This window comes from Trichoplusia ni, chromosome 3 (assembly GCF_003590095.1).
Source record: "Trichoplusia ni isolate ovarian cell line Hi5 chromosome 3, tn1, whole genome shotgun sequence".
Lineage (NCBI taxonomy): Eukaryota > Metazoa > Arthropoda > Insecta > Lepidoptera > Noctuidae > Trichoplusia > Trichoplusia ni.
Genome location: NC_039480.1, coordinates 18,576,483 through 18,600,872, shown reverse-complemented (window position 1 = coordinate 18,600,872; position 24,390 = coordinate 18,576,483). Strand labels below are relative to the sequence as shown.

Genomic DNA, 24,390 nt, shown 5'->3' with positions numbered 1-24,390 from the left:
AAATGTTAATAACACAACACTTAGACATAATAAGATATGAATTGTATAAGTAAAAGTCTTCTTTTCCCGAATGAATGTTCAATTTATCTTTGGTCAAATCTTTAGGTGAGATTACACTGAAATTGAAGACAATAAAATCATTACTGAACAGAAACGTTTTGGCATATCTTTAGCTTCACTGTGGTGTCTGAGAATAATTAATTAAGTACACATAACTTTAAAAAAGTCACATTTGTACTTACTTGTCAGCATTGGGTTCAAACCTGCAACCTTGTGCATACAGATCCGTTCAAAACACCGCTCGGCAATCACAAGTTATGAGTCCATATAGACATATAATAATTAATTATACTCATAAATATGACTCTATTTTCGAAACATACATAGCCAAAAAAAATTACTCTCTTGATTAAAGATTGAACAAAATAAACAAAACAATTCAAGGAAAAGGCAGAAGACACAATAAATAAGAAAGTTAAAGAGATATGACCAATAAAATGATGATTATGAACAAAAACTGGCACTAAACATTCTTAGACACAATGAGATGGAAGGAAGGTGTAGAGCTCTCCGTCCGGTTGAGGGACAGAGACGGCAAAAAAATATGTACTCTTATCCATATACAAGGGAAGGGGGGCAACTACAGGCATACAACTTATAATTGTCCCCCATCCCTTATTATTGTATAAATGCTTCTATATATACCGTGATTTTTTAGTCGTCTTACAAAAGCAGCCCAGTTCGTGTATCCAATGACTAGAACACGTTCATGATAAAAAAATAGGTATTTATGAGATTAAAAAGTATGCATTTTTTTTTCAATATTATGATGCAATTCGTAGTTTTTTAGAAACACGGCTCTGTTGCGAGCGCGGTCCGAGCCTTGTAACAATGGTGAGCGGCAATTTTATCATTTTTAAGAGTATTTTCAGATTTCTCTTGTTTAATTTTCTTCGTACTTATTATCTTAGTTGATGATAAAAAAAAAAACGCGCCTAGGGGTATTTTATGTCGTATACATGAACTGGGCCGTGTATACTAAAAATAATAATATACTTTATCAGATTCATGTAACTCGTCTAACAACGGTTTACTCACGCGGCGTGGTCAGTTTAAATTAGGATTTTGTTGATTAGATAAATAATTATGAGATTAGGATGTGTGCTTCCAGCACACTATTTCGCCTGCTAGGGCAGCGGAATTGTCCGAAAGGGTTGTCATGCCCCGGTACATGAATAAAAATGAAAGGAACATGGGTCAGTAGAATTCTGACACTCCCATCCGCTCAACATTAAGCGGAAGGAGAATTTGATAATTTCCCATACGGAAAAAGGCGTACTATTGCAGCCATCAAACATTTTGATGCATTATGAAGTATTAAATAAATAATGGCAATACCAGTGCGTCTTCTTTCTGAAGGGCCGGCGGCCCGTCGCTCGGCGCGTCTCGAACCGCCTGCGCCACCACCTGTCAAAGTAAATGGTAAACGTGAGAAAAGAAGCTAAAATCAAAATAATATTAAGCATGCAAGACTTACACAACGCCATCTAGTCTCAAACTAAGCTTGCATTATGTCAGAAATCAAAATCAAGTAATTTATTCAAATTAGGCTACTAAGTAGCACTTTTTGAAGATCAAATTACATTGGACAGCATCCAATTTTGCCCACCCTTCATTGCTTCCTGAGTGCTTTTGCTGAAAGAAGAAACGGCGCAACCAACTCCCCTCCCCTATATGGCATGGTGTGCTACATGCAGATCTTATATATTTTTAAATTCAATTCAATTCAAATTCAATTTTAAATGCTGCCATGTCTCGCTAGGGCATGTGCATAGGATGGAAACCTCTCGATTAACACGATATGTTCTTCTTAGTGCAATAGCGAATGCAAAAAGAGATGTTGGGAGGCTTTTGTTTCCAAACACGCCCTCTCCCCACCCTCTGTAAACGCTTTCTTATTTGTCAGCGTTTCCTTAATAATCAATTTATGTGAACATATATGTGTTTTGTAAAAAAGCGACAGCGTGCTATGTTGTGGAGTTTGTTGCGCCGTTTCTTCTTCACAGCTAGAACACTTGGGAAGCGGTGAAGGGTGGGCGATACGGGGAGCTGTCTAGGTAACTAAGACGTGCAATAAGTGCTACTTTGTAGCCTATTTTGAATAAATGGATTCTGGCTTATTTAGGTTTTTTTTTTTAAACAGCTGATAAAAATACAACTCACCTATACTAAGCGGCCTCGAATGCTGATCATGGTGCATATGCTGGTTGTGGTTGTGGGGCCCGTGCCCGTGACCGTGGGGGCCGTGCTGCTGGTGCGACACGTGCTGGTGGTGGTGGCGCACGTCTCGTTTGACGGGCGCCGGCGCTGGTGGCGGGGACGCCGCCACGCACGCCTCCTTCGGACTGCCAGCGCTGCTGCCGTCACTGTAACAAGGAGATAGTGTGTTAGTTATTATACTATGAGTTTGTACATCATCGTCGGTAAAGCCTTTTTCCCAACTATGTTGGGTTTGGCTTCTAGCCTAACCGGATTCAGCTAAGTACCAGTGTTTTACAAGGAGCGATTGCCTATTTGACCTTCTCAACCCAGTTACAGACAACACGATACTCTTAGTTAGACCGGTTGTCAGATCTAGTTTTTGACTACCTGTAACGACTGTTAAACATGTATGAATAACAGCTGGGACCCACAATTTAACCTGCCTTCCGAAACACGGAGAAACTCGTTATGACAAAAATCGTCACCCATCTACGGACCAACCTCGTCGTAGCGTAGTTTAACCTGTGTTCAACTCACTTATGCAGTTATAGCACTGAAAATTGTATCTGCCGGAATAGGGATACGTTGGCATACGTGTCGCAAATGGAGGCCTATGTCCTATGACCGCACATCTTTAGTATGGAGGAGCTTGTTGCGTATCGGGTGAAAAGTTAACGGCTTCGACTTCAACCCACGCCGAGGGCCCGGGAATTATGAAGTATGTTGTGTGATATCAATTAAGTTTTTATTGCCTTAAAGATAAATTATGTGTGAGCGTTCTTAGACATGTTTGATAAATATCTGTCTTTTATTAAAAGTCGTTACGATCCAACTTTTAAAGTACTGCAGGGTGTTATTTTTAATTTTATCTCTTACTAGCTGTTGCCCGCGACTTCGTCCCCGTGGGTAGAAGATATAAGTTAGGATTTATACCTGCCCGGTTTATTTTTACATTTTCCATTATATCTTCGCTCCTATTAGTCGCAGCGTGATGGTTTATAGCCTAAAGCCTTTCTCGATTAATGGGCTATTCAATACAAAAAGAATTTTTCAAATCGAACCAGTAGTTCCTGAGATTAGCGCGTTCAAACAAACAAACTCTTCTTCAGCTTTATATATTAGTATAGATATAGATATAGATATTCCTGTCACAGACATCTTCAACAACAATAATAAGACCACTCACTACCAGACATTAATTAGTTCACAAGTCCACCAGGCTCGGTAAACTTTATCATTACAAAAAAAGGGGTTTTTACAAAGGCGAGGCAAGTCGACAGTACAAGGCATATCTCTTTAATTCATAAGCCTTTGTTCAGCTAATCTTGTGTAAAGGACTTAAGTCCGTCAACGGCAGCCATCTTGGACGATGACGTCACCATGCCGAGGAAATGTAAGGCTTTCGAGATAGTATTTAACGCTTGGAAGATTGAAGAGGAGATGGAAGTGCCTATATGACCTTAGTACCGTAACCATAAATAGGCTTAAGATAAACAAATCGAATGGGTGGCAAATATATTTATGTCATCATTATCATTCCCCTGCCCTTATCCCAATTATTTTATTTGGGGTCGGCGCAACATGTCATCTTCTTCCATACCTTCCTATCGGTCGTCATCTCACAAGAAACACTCTTTACAGCCATATCATCTTTCACACAATCCATCCATCGTTTCTTTGGTCGTCCTCTTAATATTTATGTATTCTCCCTTGAATGTACTTGATATCCCCCAATATATATATATACCTAACTGTAACAGCCGTGGCTAAAAATCGATCTTTATTTTTTGTTATAACAGAAGCAGAGATACAGCCTCATGACGAGCTTCCTATCTGATTTATTGATTTCCGCTTTGATTCTTTGGGTACGGAATCTTAAAAACGATACCTAGTTGATTAGTATGGACATGAAAACAGAAATTTATTTAAATAATAACATTTTACTTGTTTCAAATCAATCAACTTTAGGTAACTTTAAACAAAGTTGATCATCTTCTCCTAATAATGACACATACTCTTAGCTTGAGAAGCACTTCCTCATACTCTTGTCATCCTTGACAATACACGTGTAAAATGTTACCTACGGACTAGTTGGTATTTCTTTGTATATGTTTATTAAAGTCTTGTGTTTGCGTGTTCGTTATAAAACTAGAGTTTTCACACTCGTTTCGAAGCTAATCGTTAAGTGTACCATAAAAATTAATAAGTACGTAATTTTGTTACGCATTTCGTATTGGAATAATATCAGAAAATGTTTTTTTGAAAATCAATAAAATTATATCATTACATTAATCATTAATATAGTTTGTAGAAACGCTTAGGAACCTATTCCTAGGCGTTGTTCCAATATATTCTGGAAATCTGACGGACGGACTAAGCAGATTTATATTATTTGATTGGCGGCCGATTATTCAATCATCACTTAACTTCTATCTGAGGAATAAATATGGCCGTTTGACATATTTTCTATACAAACATATCCGTCAGGTAAAAGTTATCTGGCGATTGAGAAATCGGCCCTCTGTCAAATAGCCTATAGGGATGATGACTGGGTATAAAAAGAAAAAATCTCATTAGTCCCTCAGTTAGATAATTGAAAAGTATGAGACACGCACTTTTTCCTTTTTCAGAAAAACTAGAATTGACAAAGATTAACTGCTTTAAAGTTTATGAGAGGGGGCTTGTGACGTAACGATAGAGTAAAATTTATACTCAATCGTGACGTCACGCGTGTTTCATTCACTGTAATTTGGTCAATTAATGTTTACGGGACAAATTAAAAAATACGTATCCATTATTATACAAAAAACTACAAGACTGCAAAAAAAATTGTCATCATCCCTATTGTCAAGGAGATCGATTTCCATAGCCAATTTTATCATAGACTCTCCAAATACCAGACAACTATTACAAACATAATATCAATAGCACCGTTATCACTTTAATAATAACAAAACTAAAAATCGCGCAACAGTTTCGCCACAGTGGCGCCGCTATACAAAAGTCGGTGACGAGAGCGCTTGCGTCATAGCAACGCGTCGCACGCGCAGCACGTGTTTGCATAAGGGTTGGGTCGCACTGTAAGCGTGGCTTTAGAATATGAAGACCGATATTGGTAAACATGTACGGAATATATGGAAATGTAAGATGGATATTTATTTCCATTGTGCTTGTGAGTATTCTCTATGTGTGCAGGTATTAGAAAGGGTAAACAATCATAGATATGGATAATCTAAATCTTGATGTGTTTTCTTATATAAACACACTAGCTGTTGCCCGCGAATTCGTCCCCGTGGGTAGAAGATATAAGTTATGATTTATACCTGCCCTGATTTTCTCACATTTTCCATTGTATCTTCGCTCCTATTAGTCGCAGCGTGATGGTTTATAGTCTAAAACCTTCCTCGATGAATGGTCTATTCAACACAAAAAGATTTTTTCAATTAGGACCAGTAGTTCCTGAGATTAGCGCGTTCAAACAAACAAAGAAATAAACAAACTCTTCAGCTTTATATATTAGTAAGTATAGAGTATGGATGGTAAATAAATAAATTACTGATTTATTTCAGTTGTATATTTGATTTGGTAATCTTTGTTTTTGTTAGTTTTTTAGTCGTATCATATTCAATTATTAGACAAATAGACATACAAGTCCCTACACCACATAAACTGAGTTATTATCAAGGTTATTTTCAAGAATTTAAATAACACAATTGAAAAGAAAGCGTCAATTACGAATCGGACTAACGAAAGTTATTTATTATTTTTGGTGTAGTTTATTCCGTTTTTAGACAACGTTGAATGATGCACAGTTAAAAACAGTAATAAAATGTATCCAGTCTCATTAAAATATTTTAAGCAAATAAGTGATCATAATCAGCTATCCACCGCTCCGCTATCACTAGCACTCAACCCTTACTGTGCTCGTGCGCATTTTACGCAACGGTTCCCAGTGAGAGAACTAGAAAAACTTGACGGGCTTTGATAACTTAGCTTTACAAGCGACTACGAAAAAAGAGGTTTTCAATTCGTCTGTAGGTATATATTTTTGATTGTTACCTTACAAATTTGGACTGTATGAACCGCTTTTGTTGAAATGAAAACGTGAAAATGCTCTCATTGAATCCTTGTGTCACCGAATATTCACAAACATTCAAGTCTTATGCAAGACACCCAGACTCAGGACAAGCATTCGTGGATCACACAAATACTTGTCCTACGCGGGGATAGACACGTCGCGTAGAGTGGGTTTGGCGTGGTGACCTCAACTACTCGGCTATCCGTGCCGATGATGAATGAATGTGAAGAGATTAAAAAAACGAACAACGTTAAGGATACTAAGGTCACCCCTTTGCGGGTTTTGGGCAACGACTTACTGCGTTTAAGCTATCCTAAAAAAAACTCTTCTAATATTATAAACGCGAAAGTTGTTGAAAATGTATGAATGCACGCAAAAACCACTGAACGGATTTAGACGAAATTTGGTACACAGGTCGCTTATAACCAGCTTTAACACTTAGGATAGTTTTTATCCAGATTTCATGTTCCTGTGGGGTCATTTTCAACAGGCAGGCAACAGCTAGCCTTATAAGGTAATTATTTAATCTTTATCAGTTTTCCCAAGCTTCGTTGTGGTCCGCTTCCAGTCCCATTGGGCCTCAGCTGACAATGATAGAAGCTCCAAAAACGAAGGTAACCCCCAAAGGGTTACACGAGATCCTGTCGCTTAATTATAATGAAAACTTATATTTAAATTTTAAGGCTAGTTTTTATTACTACTTAAAGCTCCATACTATAAAATTTGAGACTTTATTCGATAAAACATATGCATTATTAAAAACAATACATATATTATTGCCTATTTATTACGAAAACTGTATAATATCATTTCTAGGAGCTGGTTTATAGATGTTTTCTTATTCTCAGACCTACCCTATATGCAAACATAATTTTATGAGGGACGGTCGAGCTGTTTCGGAGGAGTTGAATTACGTACACCGCGCGTGACTCCAGAATTTCATATGTAAGAATATTAAGACTTGTCTGTTCACAAGTATACAACGTGTATCAGAAAAAACACAAGTATAAACAACTTTTATCATTGGAATAATAGTTAGTTAGTAGTAGCTCCATACACATCTGGGCGCAAGACTCGACAAAATGTGCTGAACAGCCATTTTTCTTTTGCGTATTGGTACCATAGTTGTAAAAATTGTTCATAATGATGAGTATAATGACAGCTTTCAAGGTGTTGCGTTTTTTATGGTCATCATCATTCCCCTGCCCTTTTCCCAATTATTTTATTTGAAGTCGGCGCAACATGTCTTCTTCTTCCATACCTTTCTATCGGACGTCATCGCAAAAGAAACACTCCTTGCAGCCACATCGTCTTTTACTTAGATACAGCGACCTCAAATATTTGTTTGCTTGGCACGGCACCTAAACACATATTTTGTTATTGTTCTATATAATAATAATGTAAGCGTGCTGCTGGGGAGGTTGTTGCTCTGTTTCTTCTTTCAGCAAAAGCACTTCGGAAGCGGTGAAGGGTGGGCGAAACTGGGTGCTATCCAATGTAATCTGACCTAAAAAAAGTGCTACTTAGTAGCCTAATTTGAATTAATGACTTCTAATTTTGATTTTACACAATCCATCCATCGTTTCTTTGGTCGTCCTCTTCCCCTATATCCATCCACATCCATGCTCAACGCCTTCCTCATGACATGATTATAGTACGGTAAAACGGGGTGAATAGAAAATGAGTTTTTGTTAAAATCTGATCGTAACAAAATATACAGATCATACGAAAATTCTCAAGCATTTTTTTTTTAAATGAACGCGGACATCATCACATACATTGTTCTGAACCCAAAGTAAGTTGCTAAAGCACTCGTGTTATGGAATTCAGATACAACGAAGGTACCACAAACACCCAGACTCGAGACAATGAAGAAATGTGCATTTTTACATTGACCCAACCGGGGATCGAACCCGGGACCTCAGAGCTAGCGACACCTTGAAACCGGTGCGTGCGCCACTCGACCACGGAGGTCGTCGCATTTCATAAATTAATTGCGTTTAAACATTTAATGTATTTAATGGAAGAAAATAGTTATGCAACCCCCCAAAAAACACTTGTTATTCAGCCCTTAAAACTTTATTCACCCCGTTTTATTGCATAATATATGTTGTATATGTATGTAGATGTAAATCTCGCCCAACTCCAAGTCTTGGGGCCTGTTCACAGCGTCGAGGAGTCGTCGTCGCTTTCACCTCACTTTCATCGTTACGCCATCGGTATGGGCGAGGGGACGCCGAACTAAAGCTGGTTATAATTTGAACTTATTAGCAAAGGTGTTACAGAGTAATGCTAATGTTGATAACTTGGATTTGAATTGGTTTAAATCAATCGACAGTTAATTAATTCTTGTGGTTTCGCACAAGTAACGAAAAATAGGAAGCCTTGTAAGATTACTTCGTTGCCCGTTTGTCTGTCTATTTTCGACTAAACTTATGCTCCGGACAACGGCAAATTAAAAAAAAAAAACAATTTATAAATATACAGTAACAGATAGGTTTACTAGTCAATCAATAGGCTATCCCTACAGTCTAAGTCAGTATGTAATATCTTTAAGAAGTGCTACTTAGTGGCTTAATTTGAATAAATGACTTGATTATGATCCAAGAATTCAGACCTTTATCCAGCTTTTGGATCAGACAAAACGCTAGCCCTATGTCACATGAAACCTATTTCACACAGCCATTGTGAACGTGTTGACCTATGCCACTCATACCCATCCATCCAGTCAGATTTGGAAAAATTCTTGATATTTGATTACCGAATATCTCGAAGAATGTTATAGGTGGCAAAGTTACATTATCTGTCTTAAGAGACAGGCAAGACGAAGGAACATATCGCCGGAACATCCATAGTGGTAGTCTAAATGTAAATTTCAAGTTTATTGAAGAGCTCGCACGAGAAAACTAATCAACCAATCATCATCATCATCAGTTCGCGTTTGCGTCGCTTATCGGTCACACGTATCCCGTGTCTCGCTCTGCTAAGAAACAGCGTTTCTCAAAGTTAATTGCTCCGTCACACTTCCTGTTTATAGCTACAGCTAAAAATGGTTAGTTGCGGTAGATGCAACGACGAAGTGTCCGAAAGTAACGCCGTCTTGTGTAGTGGCTGTAAAAAATATTACGACTATGCCTGTTCGGGTGTCACTGAGAGTGGATATCGCCGGTTGGGTGCTGAGCGCCAGGCTAACTGGAAATGTCCTGGATGCAAATCACCGAAGCCTGTGTCACTTGAGTTGATAATGCAAGAACTACAAAATATCAAACTTACTATTGCCCCGATTCAAGACTTAACCATTGGTGTCCAAGATATTAAAAAGGAAATAGTTGACATTAAGACCACGCTAGTTTCCTATTCTGAGAAATTTCAAGTCGTTGACCAAAGATTACTCAAAGTGGAGAAGGCCCAAGAGGATGCTGTGTTAATGAAGAATCGAGTTACTACTTTGGAAGAAGACCTGAATGAAAAGAATCAATGGACGCGATTAAACAACATTGAAATCAAAGGTGTTCCTATGAAAGATCGCGAAAACTTGATTGAAATTGTCTCTAAAATTGGATCCAAAATAATGTATCCCATAGTGAAACAAAATATCAATTTCATTGCTAGAGTTCCTGCGCGCGATAACCGGACGAAACCTATAATCGTATCCTTTCTGAATCGTTACGTCAAAGAAGATTTCGTTGCAGCTGCAAAATCCTTCAAAACTCTTTGCTCGGCTGATATAGGCTTTGAAGATAAGGGGCGCATCTATATCAATGATCATTTAACGGTACAAAATAAAATTCTTCTCACCAAGGCAAAAAACCTGGCGAAAGAACATGACTACGAATATGTATGGGTAAAAAACTGCAAAATATTTGTTCGCAAAAATACTCAAACAAAATCTTTCATAATAAAAACCGATTTAGACTTAGGCAAAATAATGTAATTTTCGCATACAGTTCGTCATTACTATTTACCTATTGTAATATTCACGACTGTTATCATAAAACTTTGAGAATCACTTACAGCTCATTAGTGATCCTTTGTACTCATCAATGGAATGCTTTTGTTTGCGGCGAGCTCGCTACTTGTTGTTTACTACAAAATTATATTATTGTTTACACCTTTTTTCTTCGGTTACCCGTCATTATTAAGATAGTCATATTGCTTACTTCGATTTGCGTATGTGATATGCTTGTTAATCTTAATAAATATTCTAGTACTATACTTTATTTTCTAAGAATTATGCAATTTTTGGCTGGACTTATTTGTAAAGTTTTCAATATTTATGTGTTTGTGGGGTTTTGCTATGGTTTGACTACACTTATGTCTTTTACCGTCAACCTTTTATACTTACATACCTACTTTAGATACAGTAACTTATTTTACACCAATGGCTAGTATCTACTATCAGAATTGCAGAGGACTCAGGACTAAGACCAATGACTTTTATCGGAACTTATGTATGTCCAATTATGATATTATTTCGCTGACAGAAACTTGGTTGTTGAGTGATATATCGGATAGTGAACTTTTTAATGACAAGTACCTAGTATTCCGTCGCGACAGAGATTACGCGATGACCCAACAGACCAGGGGAGGTGGGGTTTTAATTGCAGTACACCGTAATTTTGCATGCACTCCAAACTTTAGTTGGAATTCTTCAGCTGAAGATATCTGGATCACTTTAACATTACGTAATGCGCGTAGTAAAAAACCGATTAAACTTCATATTTGTACCATATACTTATGCAATCAAAACATGGGTAATAGTTTTTCTATACAGTTGGCTAACTTTTTAACCAAACTTCAATACGCGACTGAAAATTTTAAACATGATGAATTTTTGGTACTCGGAGATTTTAATATGAGCAGTATCTTCTGGATTCCTTCTGATATAGGTCTGCAACCGATAAATGTTATTGGCCTACCTGCTAATAATCTGGTTGATACCATCTATGACTGTAACTTAAAGCAATACAATAACCACACTAATCATTCAGGTGGTATCTTGGATTTGGTTTTATGTAGTAATACTGTGTCGGTGTCGATATGCCCCGATCCGCTGGTGCCTGAAGATGCATATCATAAATCTCTTATTATCAAGCCCACTTTTATTGAATTAGACTCATTGGAAATACCTAGACGTAAAATATTCATGTATCGTCATGCTGACTATGAGCTAATCTGCAACCACCTATCTACTACCGATTGGTCAATATTATCAAACACTAAGTCGATGGAGGAAGCAGTCTCGATTTTTTATGAACTTATACTCAAACTAAGGGACACATTTGTACCAACACGTATTACGCCTAGTCACAGATATCCTCCCTGGTATAAGCCTTATCTTGTCAAAATAATTAAAGAAAAATTTAAATTTTTAAAGAAATATAAAACGTATGGTAACATATCTGATGACTATAGTTTCCGGTTACTCCGCGATAGGGTTAAAAAAGCTGAAAATAAATGTTACAAGGAATACATTATAAGTGTTGAAGACTCGATCTCCAAAAATCCCAAACTTTTTTGGTCTTACATCAAGAAGAAGCGAGGTAGTAGCTGTTACCCGTCGACTATGACCTATTTATCTCGTACTAGCAATTCGTGTGGCGGTACCACTCAACTCTTTTCTGCTTATTTTAGTTCTACTTTCCTACCTGCTACTGATACATTCTCACCGAGTTCTCACTCTGTTAAGATACTCGATACTCCTTGTGATTTATCTAACATTGAGGTAAGTAAGGATCGGGTATCCAAATTGCTTTCAGCCCTTGACCTTAATAAATCTGCTGGTCCTGATACTCTTCCGGCATTTTTTTTGGCTAAATGTGCTCGCGAGCTTTCACATCCGGTTACCATACTTTTTAGGCGTTCCTTGAATGATGGAGTGATGCCTAAGTTATGGAAATCAGCCTTGATAACACCAGTCCATAAAAAAGGGGCAAAAAATGAAGTTACCAACTATAGGCCTATTTCAAAACTCTGTCTTTTGGCTAAAATTTTTGAGCGTCTAGTCTTTGATCAAATGTATGCATCCTTCAAAAATATAATAATTCCTCAGCAGCATGGTTTTGTTAGAGCCAGATCAACATCAACTAATTTAGTGACTTTCTTGGATTATATAACTGTTAATATGGACAGAGGCAATATAATTGACGCTGTGTACACAGATTACAGTAAGGCATTTGATAGATTAGATCATAATATACTACTTAGAAAACTATCTGCCTTGGGTATACATGGTGATCTTTACAGATGGTTTGTTTCCTATGTTACAGCCAGGACACAGGCCGTTGCTATGAACGGATGTACATCTGATTGGGTTAGCATTACTTCCGGGGTACCCCAAGGTTCTTTACTAGGACCTCTTCTCTTTGTTCTATTCATGAACGACATTGGCTCGTGCTTTTTGAACTCTCACTTCCTTTTGTATGCAGATGACATGAAAATTTTTCGAGAGGTTAATAAGGTATCTGATGTTTTATGTCTTCAAGAAGATTTAAATCGGTTAGATGCTTACTGCAATCTAAACAAACTAGATCTTAATGTCACTAAATGCAGTGTCACTAGCTTCACGAGAAAGCGTCATAATTTCCTTTCTAGATACACATTGAAAGGTGCATGTCTTGAGCGTGTAAATGTCGTCAGAGATCTTGGTGTTCTAGTCGACAGTAAACTTCTATTTGATCACCATGTTAATCACATTGTTGATAAAGCACACAAAACGCTTGGTTTCATCCTTCGTGCCTCTTCGCCATTCAAAAATATGAAGTCACTTAAAGTAATTTACTGTGCTTATGTGCGTAGCCACCTTGAGTATGCTAGTCAAGTCTGGAACCCAGGTTACTATATATATAACAATATTATTGAACGAATCCAAAAAAGATTTTTAAGATATCTAAGCTTTAAATTTAAATTACAATATTTAGATTACGACCAACAATGCACTAGACTCCATCTTTTGCCTCTTCATCTTCGTAGACAAATAGCTGATATCCGTTTCCTTCTGAAAATCGCTCAAAATGGTCTTGATTGTTCTGATCTCCTCAGTAACTTATATTTGAACACACCTTCTAGGAGATTGCGCTCTCATAATTTACTCCATACCCCATTCTGCCACACCAATTATAGAAAAAATAGTTACTTTCCAAGAGCTATACACATATTTAATAAGTTAAACCAAAGCAACCCTACTATAGACCTGTTTTGTAGTAAACCCCACTATGTCACTAGACTATTATCTAAGGAACCCAAAATACTGTTATAATTTTATAAGTAAGTAATTTTTCGTGTGACCTGTATAATTTTCACAACACCTATAATGTTTTCTTACCATCTGTGGAAGCTTGTAATTGGCATATGCTAGTATTATGTTGTTGATCTAATGTGTAAATATAGCCGTAAGCTCCCCAAATAAAATAAAATAAATAAAATAAATAAATCATGAATCTTCGTACACATATTCTTGGAGGTACTCAAATTAATACAAAGTACTTTTTATTGGCCTTAAAAAAGAAAAACAGAGATATACTTTGCAGTGATTACAGATATACGCATATGAAAAGCCGCAAGTGACTGCTAGAGCTTCAAATCCCAGTGTATTCAGGAGTTTTGAACAACCTATTAGATCAAAACCAAGTATTTTTTTTTATGTTAAAGTGCCACATCATTGACGAGAATTTCAATACGTCCATTGGGCATTAAAATCAAAATCTCGCTCAAAACACCTCATCCGCTCAATACTTGCCAACTGCTATAAAAACAAGTGATTTTAACCGACAATCAATGCTGATACTGCCAAAATACATTAGTATTTAGTCAGTGGGGAGCTCCGCTGGTGTGTTGGCTGCTGGCAAGACGACAAGCCACAAATACCTACAGTTCTTCACTTCTCATTCAAAATGAATTAAGATCTGTTGACAAATTATATCAGTAGATAAGTTCAGGGCTTGGGAACCGTTAAAAATTGACTGCACGGATAGCCGAGTGGTTGAGGTCACAACGGCAAACCCGTTGAGCGCGACGCGTTGGTTCGATCCCGTAGGACAAGCGTTCCCGTGATCCACGAATGCTTGTCCTGAGTCTGGGTGTCTGTGTGCATGTGACTTAAATGTTTAAGTTTCAGTAAGACACCCAGCCTCAGGACAAGCTTTCGGGGATCAGACAAATACTTAAACTACGCGGGGATCTTATTCTCGACACGTCGCACACAGTATGTTTAACCAGTCATTGGAGATCTTTACCACTCGATCATCCGTATATTATGAATGACAAATACATATTTGAACAATCCTTACTTAACATTTATTCTTCGTTTCGTCTGATAGTCATTTAGGAACGACATACAATCAAGACCGCTTTTGTTCTACCGACCAATGTGTATAGATCAAGACGCATGCGCGGTGATGGTGCATAATTTAGGAGGCGTGCTCGAAGGTCCACCGCGTGGGGCGTTCGACCTCCGCACAGGGCCGGGTTTCAAACTAATGATCTAGTAGGAATAGACCGACAATTATACTATTAAAGTTAAAAAAAACTTCTACAGAGTAAAATAAAGTACTTACGAATGAAATGAATGCCGATAATTTGTCAGGGGTTGCAAAATTATAGTAAAATTAAGGAATAAATTTAAGGAGTAAGCAAGATTAAAAGCACTTACGACGATGAAGTGCAAAAAGCGTACTGGCAAGTGACGTCACGCGAGATTTTAAATCACTGTATCCAATATTTTTTTTGAAAATCTGTCCGATAGAATAAGAACTAAGCAGATTTATAGAAGCTGAGTTTCATAAATCATATTTGGGTAATCAATAAATGATTATTCCTCATCAACCAGACGGTTAATTACCATTCTGCTTTAATAATTTGAATAATCTTTCAGCTTTCGATAGTTTTAACCCAGTTCCAGACTAGCAACTGAAATTCCTCTATATAAACTCTTTAAATATGGAAAATCATTAAATGACTCCTACCGCTTTAGATTGATCGGAATGGAGTGTTAACTTTTATTGACTAAAGTCCACCCACGTTCCTTCCTCTGCCATTTGTGTACTGGGGCCACGGTTATCCTTTCGGACAATCCCGCTGGTCTGGCAGAAATCGGCTCTAACTGAGCTTGCAGACCTGTCTACTTGGATACACATAAAACATGAATAGCAGAAAGAGAAGTCTTCGAGATCTTTTTAAGATGCGAGAATATTTGCAAGAAACTACCCAGTTTTAATATGAAGTTTGAAATTTGAGCCTATACGCAAGAATTCACGTATTTTCGATATGACGCTAATCATTTTTGGAAAGGTTTTAGAGGTGTATGTTTTGAGACAGCGTGGGTGCCAATTGTATAGGTATAGCACTTTGATATATGTTTGTGATATCGCCCGCATTGCCGTCCATTTTCCGTAGTCGCTTATAAATCGCCCCAACTATCTCAATGGAATCCTCTCGAGGAAAAAATATTGATAGTCATTTATTTTGTAAATCATCAGCAAAGTAGGTCGTTATTAGAGAACTACTCTGCAGGACCACGTTTCTTTAAGGGAAGCGTAGCAACAGAATTTTTTATGAAGTTGTAATATCAAAAGAAGTATTGGTAACAGAAGACCAAAAATAACCGTTCAAGCAGAGCCTTAAATGGCGCCCTACCGTGGGGCTTGGATTTTGGAAACAACTGACAAAAACACTTCCTCTGCATGAGAGGCCCGCAGTGGGACAGTAAAAGGCATTATACCTACATTTTAAATGCCATATAACTTATGCCAACATCGTTATTGGCGCTCCAACGTGGGGCACAAAACCTTGGCAACGAGAACGAGTGGTGATCAATACTCGTTCTCTGTATGAGAGGCCTGCAGTGGGACAGTTACATAAAAGTGTACATTATTGGTATAATGATACTCTGAAACTATCTAAGCTGCGTCTATTTTGAAAATAAGACAAAAAAATAACGTTTAATTCAACAACACGCTCTCTCTGTATCTTATCAGTCATTTTTTATCTCCTTTCTTCTCAAAAAGTTATTTTAAGTATGGAATAAATTCGAAATGAAAAATGCTAAGTTAACCAACAACTATCGGACACACACAGTTAGAATCGAGAGCTAAACCAACAAAATACTAAAACATTTAGAAAAAAGGTTTTGCATCCTCGCTCGAAAGTGAGTTACATAAACAGCTTTTTATATAACGAAATATTGAGTTCCGAAAGTTGGAGATAACAGGCGACCCTTAGTAAATATCGATAAAACAAGTTTATAATAGGCTGGACAACTTTCGTGAACGCATTTCGGCCGAAAAAAGATCAGTGAACGGTATTAAAAAGTATCGGTTCGAGACATATATGGACACGCTGTGATTCTGAAAGGTTAGGTGTGGTAAAGAGGATTTAAAATATTTCTCCTTTTTGTATGTAATCGGATAAGAAGTTAATATACAGAACGAAGAAAACGAATTTAAAAAAATAGATTTGGACCTGTTCCTGTTGCTGGTTAGAAACAATTTTTTTTTTTCTATAATTTTAATGTATGTATATTTCCTGTGTCAGGAAATAATGAAACATTTGATTGAGTCGAACAAGTATTCAGTACAATGCAAAAACAATTAATATTGTATTACCCAGAGAGACTTGGTCCTTTGGGTCAAAATAAAGCTGAGTTCGCAAACCTATTCAGTTAAAAGTTAAACAAGAAATTATGTTTCCCCAAGCTATGTCTTTATCAAGTTGCTGTCTTTTCTGGTTCATCTGAGCCCCGTATGTTACCTCGCGACTGTCTATCTGACAACACAACACATGTTACTGTAACACAGTATCACATAGAGAGACTGCGCGTCACAACTGTAATGATTAAACGACTGTATCAACGGATGGCTATTGGTTTTTATTTTTATGGATAAATATGCTTCTAATCGGACTGTCTTTTAAAAACACATGGAACACACACCTGGAAAAAAGCTGAACAGCAAAATTCAACTACTTTCGACGAAATTCCATGTACTATCTAAAACAGCGTCACCAGCACAGCGATTTTTAACTTCAATTCGAAAACCTAGATGGCGCTGTACTCAAAGGGTAAAAAAATCTTAAGTCCATACAAAGTTCCCTCAAGGCAAGCCAACCCTCATATTACGCCACATAAGCAGCGAGGTCGACGACCCCACATGTTTTCGGGAACCAAATATCCAAAAAAATCAATAATCACCCTTATCGTTGGGGCAATAAAGTGCAATCTTGCGTAACGGTAACTATCAGTTCAAACTACGCGTCCGGTGTCATTTCGCATAAAAACTCCATCATTGCAATTTGCACCGTAAGCCGTAAGGCATAAGATCGAATGTGAAGTTAACGGCGTGTGAATAATGAAAAACCATACTTCATTGTCTAACGATGCAGGCTAAAATGGGTTTTACGACAAAAGCGATAAAGTTCATTATCGAACGCGCGAGACATTCGTTGACAAAACTTCGACGTAAACACGGGATACGCTGAAACATGCCGTCCCTGTCTATCATACTTAGATTGTGTAGGAGAGAGCGAGTGAAAAACACACGTGGTGTTTCTCAAAGCGTGTAGAAATAATACAGAAGGTATTCTTTTTGTTCGCTTTTGTTTTTGTGGGTAAAACGTAAACGACTTTCGAAATGTACTGGCATAGGGACGGAATACGGCTAAGTATCTGCAAATATAAGTACTGAGATAAAATTAAAAATGTATGGAAAACTGAGTTAAAAAGGGGTGAAATAATTTCGGATAGGGGACGAAATGCATTTAGAGTTTTTGCAACCCGAACCAAATACCAGAAGGGCGCTTGCTGTATGCAATCCGATGAGATCGGAAGCCGCTCTCACCATACACAACAAAAAAAAGCAGTGGTAAAGTAGTAGAAATATAATTTACAGATCTCTAACGACAACTCTTATAACGTAATCGTCTCAGGCATTCCAAACTTATGGTAGGATTTAAAGTCAGTTGGGCAGTGCCGGCGTAAGGGCCACTGACACCCCGGGCTAAAATATTGTGGGAAGCAAAAATCTCCTTAATAAATATGCATATGCACAGAGCGTACAGCACTGTTCTGAGGGTGTGCACAAGGAGAGGCAAGAGACTCCAACTTCAGACCTTGGCGCCCCCAGGATTTGTCGCCTTGGGCCATCGCCCCATCACGCCCCCCCCCTAACGCCGGCACTGCAGTTGGGTGCAGGCAAAAGCAAAAAACCAAAGGCATTTTTCCTTCGTTACGTCTTACATGTTAAAAACATTGAATGCGGTAAAATGTCCAACACAACTATATACATTATCTCAGTACATGGCAAGGACTCCTTCCTTCTTCCTCTCCAGCAATCATCAAAAATATCTCTTTTGGAACGGCAACAAATTCGCTCACCGTTTTCCAAATCCCCAGCACCCTATTTCGTCCACCCTACACCGCTGCCAAAGTGCTCTGCGAGCGATGCAGTAACATAAACAACACCCCACGCGTATGGGTTAGCCCGATAGCTTATCTTACAGGACTCCCGCACTATGAAACTTAAAACAACGCGGGGGGTTTCATAAACAGTTCATCTTTAAAAAGATGTGTTTAAGAAACATTTCTCATGTTTAAAATGTCTATTTGTTTTTTATATAAAAAGAGCTCGTGGCTTACCTACAACTGCAGAATTTGATCGATCACAGGTGAAGCTAACCTTGATACGATCTGTCTGTGGATAGCACCATCTATGTCATAACGAGTTCTTCTGTGTTTCGAAAGCTACGTCAAACTGTGGATCCCGGCTGTTTTTACCCGTCTTTGACAGTCGTTATTGGTAGTCAGAAGGCAGAAAGTCTGACAACCAGTCTAACTAAAGACTATCATGTTGCCTAAATAACTGGATTGAGGAGGTCAGATAGGCAGTCGCTCCTTGTAAAATACTGGTAAATAGCATCTGGTTAGACAGATACCGACCCCAACATGGTTGAAACAAGGCTTGGATGTTGATGAACATACCTATCTACCGTAAATACCTCAACGAAGAAATTTCTGAAACTTCTCTATAAGTTAACGTGGTTTTTGGAAACCATGGTCTTGGTCTATAACAACTAAAACATTCTTGTTTCAGTTCATAACAGACGCACTTCGTATTTGTAGAAACGCAAATCTCAAATTATAATTATTAAAGTCATTAAGATACATCATAAGCTACAGGTCTCTGATTACCAGTTTTTGTTCAATTCTCAATTCATTTGTGGTCAACCCAATGACATTTGTCATCTAAGAATTAGTTGGTCATAAGTTCTATCATAGAAATAATTAATAACTACAAAATAGTCATGCTTATATTTTATTCGTAAAGAATACTTTAAATTGTAATGCAATAAGGATGAATAATTTTTTGTCAGGAACAAATGTTTGTCAAAACGATTGCTGAATCAAAGCGCAGGTATATTTTAGAATGCTACGTTATCTAGCCAAGATATAAAAAAAAAACAAATCATTGCTTTTAATGCCGAATGAAATAACCAGCTCGTAATATGGGTTATCGTCTCCACTATTCCATTATTTCAACTTTGATACACTATATCTTCGCGTTCTTCACAAATAAAAATACGATACTTAGCTACCTTATCAATGAGTCAAATAAAAATCAATTCAACAATTCAAATTAGAGTACGAGGGTTTCGAAAATGAAATTCGCCTACCCAAAACCGCTTCCCAAGCGCCCTTTCTAGAGAAAAACGGCGTAACAAGTATCACAGCAGAATCTGTAATTTACTCACTGAACACGATAGTGTCTCCATCTACCCTAAACATAGAACGCAGTCTGACCGAGTCAACGAACTATATTTCTATAGATACACCAACATATGATTATACACGTAAATAATGTCTGAAGGTCATTACAACAAGTCAACAAGCACGTTCCGTGGTTCAATGTATTGCGTTTCTTTGTTCGAGCGACAAATAAATACTACTGTTTTGTGCCTTTGCAGTATAAAATGATGTATGAGGCTGGTTTTTACTAACAGCTCCGGTAATGGCGCCCCACCGTGGGGCAGCTCGCAAGCGTGGTGTCGCAGTGGGACAGTTACAGGCTGGTGTTTTAAAATTTAAACAGCTTCGGTAATGGCGCCCCACCGTGGGGCAGCTCGCAAGCGTGGTGATCAACGCTCGTTCTCTGTATGAGAAGCCTGCAGTGGGACAGTTACTGGCTGGTGTTTTTAACAGCTTCGATAATGGCGCCCCACCGTGGGCAGCTCACAAACGTGGTGATCAATGCTCGTTCTCTGTATGAGAGGCCTGCAGTGGAACAATTTGTCTGGCACGTTCATATCGCCACATTGACAGGGGGCGTTTCGTCGTAATCTCGAAGCGATAGTGAGTGTAATATAATTGTGTACGCTCCATGGAACCGTCGCGTGCGTTATCACACGCCACGATATTTAAAGTGAATCGAATGACAGAACGTATACAATAACTACTCTAGCTTGGTATTGTGTGAATAAAACACATATGTACTTTTAGCAGACTTTAATAGAAGTAGTTTCTCAATTCAGCAGTTGTTTTTTGATATATCATCATCATTGGAGTTTTGGAGTTTCTAGTCATTTCTTCTACATAGACTTTTAGGAACCCCGCAATTAGAGTCAATAGCATAAGTATACCATTTTAAAAGTAAGTGGAAACGGCCTATTTGAAATAAAAATATTTTTATATTGATTGCACCACTTGCAGCCCAGTACAAGTTATTTTCACCACAAACACATAACTTCCACGCATTTTATTTTTAATTTTAGATCATATACCTCAATGTTTCAAATAGACCTATCCCAATTCTGATTGCATGGACATTCGAGTATATGACAGGTAGACAGTTCAGGTTAAGTTGGTAAGAGTCTGACACTACCCTTTCCCTCACCGGAGCCAGTGTCGTATTAACCATAAGGCACTATAGGCCAGTGTCTAGGGCCCCACCACTATGACTAGGGCCAAGAACTCCCCATGAAATAAAAAAAATGTGAAACCACGGTAGAAGCCCACATTATTGACACTATGCATTTAAAAAAGCTCGATAAATTTTCCACTGAAAGAAAATAACTTGAACCAAGGGGGCCCCCACTCCTTCGTGGTCTCGAGGCCCCGAGATCCGGCCCTGCCCGGAGCAGGTGTCCATGAGGATTCCCCTGCCATACCAAACAGACAGATCTACAAAATACCTCAGAGTTAAAAACTCGAGTATTTGACGTATTTCCTCAAGCTTATTAACAAATACATAACAATTACACATTAGGTACAGTATACGAGCGTGGCGTGCCGTAATATTGTAGAAACCACGCTTCCTTCACAACATGCGGTAATGAATCGATGCCTAACATAATCATTATGAAAGGGAATATAACGTTTGATGAGGAAAAGTTTAAACAAAAGTCAAAAAAAATACTTTTACGAAGAGTATTCGTAATTAGTTATTAAAGAACGGTTTTTTTAAACGTATTTATAGGGATAGAGTGCATCTGACTCCGATTGGATCCGAAATTAGTCGGGCTATCCCGATAGATAAGCGTGAATTAACCGTTATAAAAAAATGGATGTCACAAAAAAAGAAAAACTGTCTAAAACCGTTACAAAGTAACCTTTCGGGATTAAAACCGATGACTACTCTCGGATCTAATAAGTATATTCTTCGAATAATAATATTCCAGAACTTTCAAACAACGCCATCTAGTCTCAAACAAGCAAAACTAGTATTATGAGTAATCAACAACTGACAAACATATTCATATATGTTTAAAAGATACAAATTAAAGTAGATACATTGCACCCAAATACAGAACAAATGATCATGCTCATCACAAAAAGTTGTCCCGGGTGGGAATCGAACCAGAGAAACGAGTATAGCAGTCAGAGCCACTTACCACTAGACCAACAGGCCAGCCAAAATACTTAAGGCAAGACTTTGATCATTTTAAACTTAAACGGTTGAAGTTTCCAATACGGAGTTAGTAACAATTATAATGATTAATAAATAATTATTATAATAACATAGAAATGAACTTCGATTAAGTAGGTGAGAGCGTGTACCGGAGTATAACGACTAGTCCAAGGTCAGACCACGAAGGTTTTATTCAAGGTTGCAATATGACGACCTTATACTCAAGAAGTAACGAAAAGAAACTTTATTGCATTGTAATAGAGCTGTCAAGAGAACTTTTACAAGTAATATTATTGTAATTGTGGAAGGGAGACAAAGTTCTACGCAGTTTAGTGCGCTGTCTCTTTTACATTGTGAGTTTTACTATCAGATTGACGGTAGGACGAAACATATTTTTATAGATGCGGCTATCTCTATGACGTTAGGCCTCAAACGACTCCCACCTGAGGTATAGTATAAGAGAGATTGTATATTAAGACAAGTCCTCATAGGTTAGTCTTCAAATGCAGAATAGAAATACTAAAAGGGTCAAGTCAACTCAAAGTACATATTTATTGCAGTGTGTAGGCGATTATGGTATCGCGTCAAATTGTTACTTTATACGCAAAAAAAAACGAAAATCGATCAGAGAGACGTGCAATGCGAATTTTCTACCATAAATCTCCACTACCAATAACGTTAACAACAATGCCGTATCAAATATATCAACCCACAGAAACCAAGATCAAAAATAAAAAGAATCGCAAGTGAAACCCAAACGTCAAACGCCATTTTGCCCGCCAAGTAAAATCAACAAAGTTTCGAACGCGTTGAGGCGGAGGCAACACCGCATACAGCCGTACAGCCGACGAGCCAGTGACGTAACCAAATAGTTACGATACCACGCGAGTCTCGTCGCACGTGTGAACGCTACGCGTGTGTTGTTTGTGTACGCAGTACGCACACATGCGCAGTGGCGACCTAACGTTGATACACTGATACATTGATACAACGCACACATACAAACAACGTCTTCGTATTTTAAAACGTTTGTATCGGCTGTCATTCCCGTTGTTTACAAACGTATTCGCCGTCTCTTTTTAAAGTTGCGTGTGTGAGAGAGACGGGATACAAATGTCTGTATACTCGTATTTGGTAAACAAGCTAGTCACGTCTTTTTCGTTATAATTCGTCATTCATAGATAAAGGCGGAGGTTTTGTTTAACATATTAAATAGTTATTTAAGTATCTGCCTTTGTCTGTATTTATTAAGAAATTAACAAGTTTTAAATGAAAAAAGAATCTGGTTTCGCACTTTAGTTTTTCGCAAATATTCTCTTTCTACAGAATAACAAAGATATATGCAGGTCTTATGTATGTGGTTGCCTGAAAACCTTTCGAACGAAGCTCATTAGAGCAAATAGATTTGGATAAAACGAATCTCGCAGTAAGAATACTAAGGAAGTGGTATAGGGTGGACGAATATGGATGCTGTTCAAAGCTCGGAACTGGCGAGAAGTGGCCAAGGAAATCTAAGTGGCGCTCTCTCGTATCAGATGCCAAGACACATTTTGGGTCGCTGAGCCAACGGAGCAAGTAAGTCAGATCATCAGTTTAAATTGTCGACGCTACAAAGACATTGTTATCATCATCCTAGCCTTTTACCAACTATGTTGGGGTCAGCTTCCAGTCTAACCGGATTCAGCTAAGTACCAGTGTTTTACAAGGAGCGACTGCCTATCTGACCTCCTAAACCCAGTTACCTGGGCAACACGATACCCCTTAATTAGACTGGTTATCAGACTTTCAAGCTTCTGACTAACTGTAACGACTGCCAAAGACGTATGAATAGCAGCCGAGGCCCAAAATTTAACGTGCCTTTCGAAACGCGGATGAACTCATTATGACAAAGATAGTCATCCACGGACCAACAGCGTCAAGCGTAGTTAAACCAGTGATCGATTCACTTATGCGGTTATAGCTTAGATACGAGCTCCTCAAAGCCACAAATACATAGTACGCCATATTATTATATCTATACTAATAATAAAGCTGAAGAGTTTGTTTGTTTGAACGCGCTAATCTCAGGAAATACTGGTCCAAATTGAAAAAAAAATATTTGTTGTTGTTGAATAGACCATTCATCGAGGAAGGCTTTAGGCTATAAACCATCACGCT

General features: G+C 38.0%; 1 protein-coding gene across 1 annotated transcript in view; it reads right to left on the bottom strand.

Moving 5' to 3' along the window:
• Positions 1-24,390, bottom strand: part of LOC113492244 — a 102,641-nt gene that overhangs the window by 25,823 nt on the left and 52,428 nt on the right. The window contains 3 exon segments of the mRNA XM_026869627.1: positions 1,399-1,467; positions 2,224-2,237; positions 2,322-2,426. Coding sequence (XP_026725428.1) covers positions 1,399-1,467; positions 2,224-2,237; positions 2,322-2,426 — 188 coding nt within the window.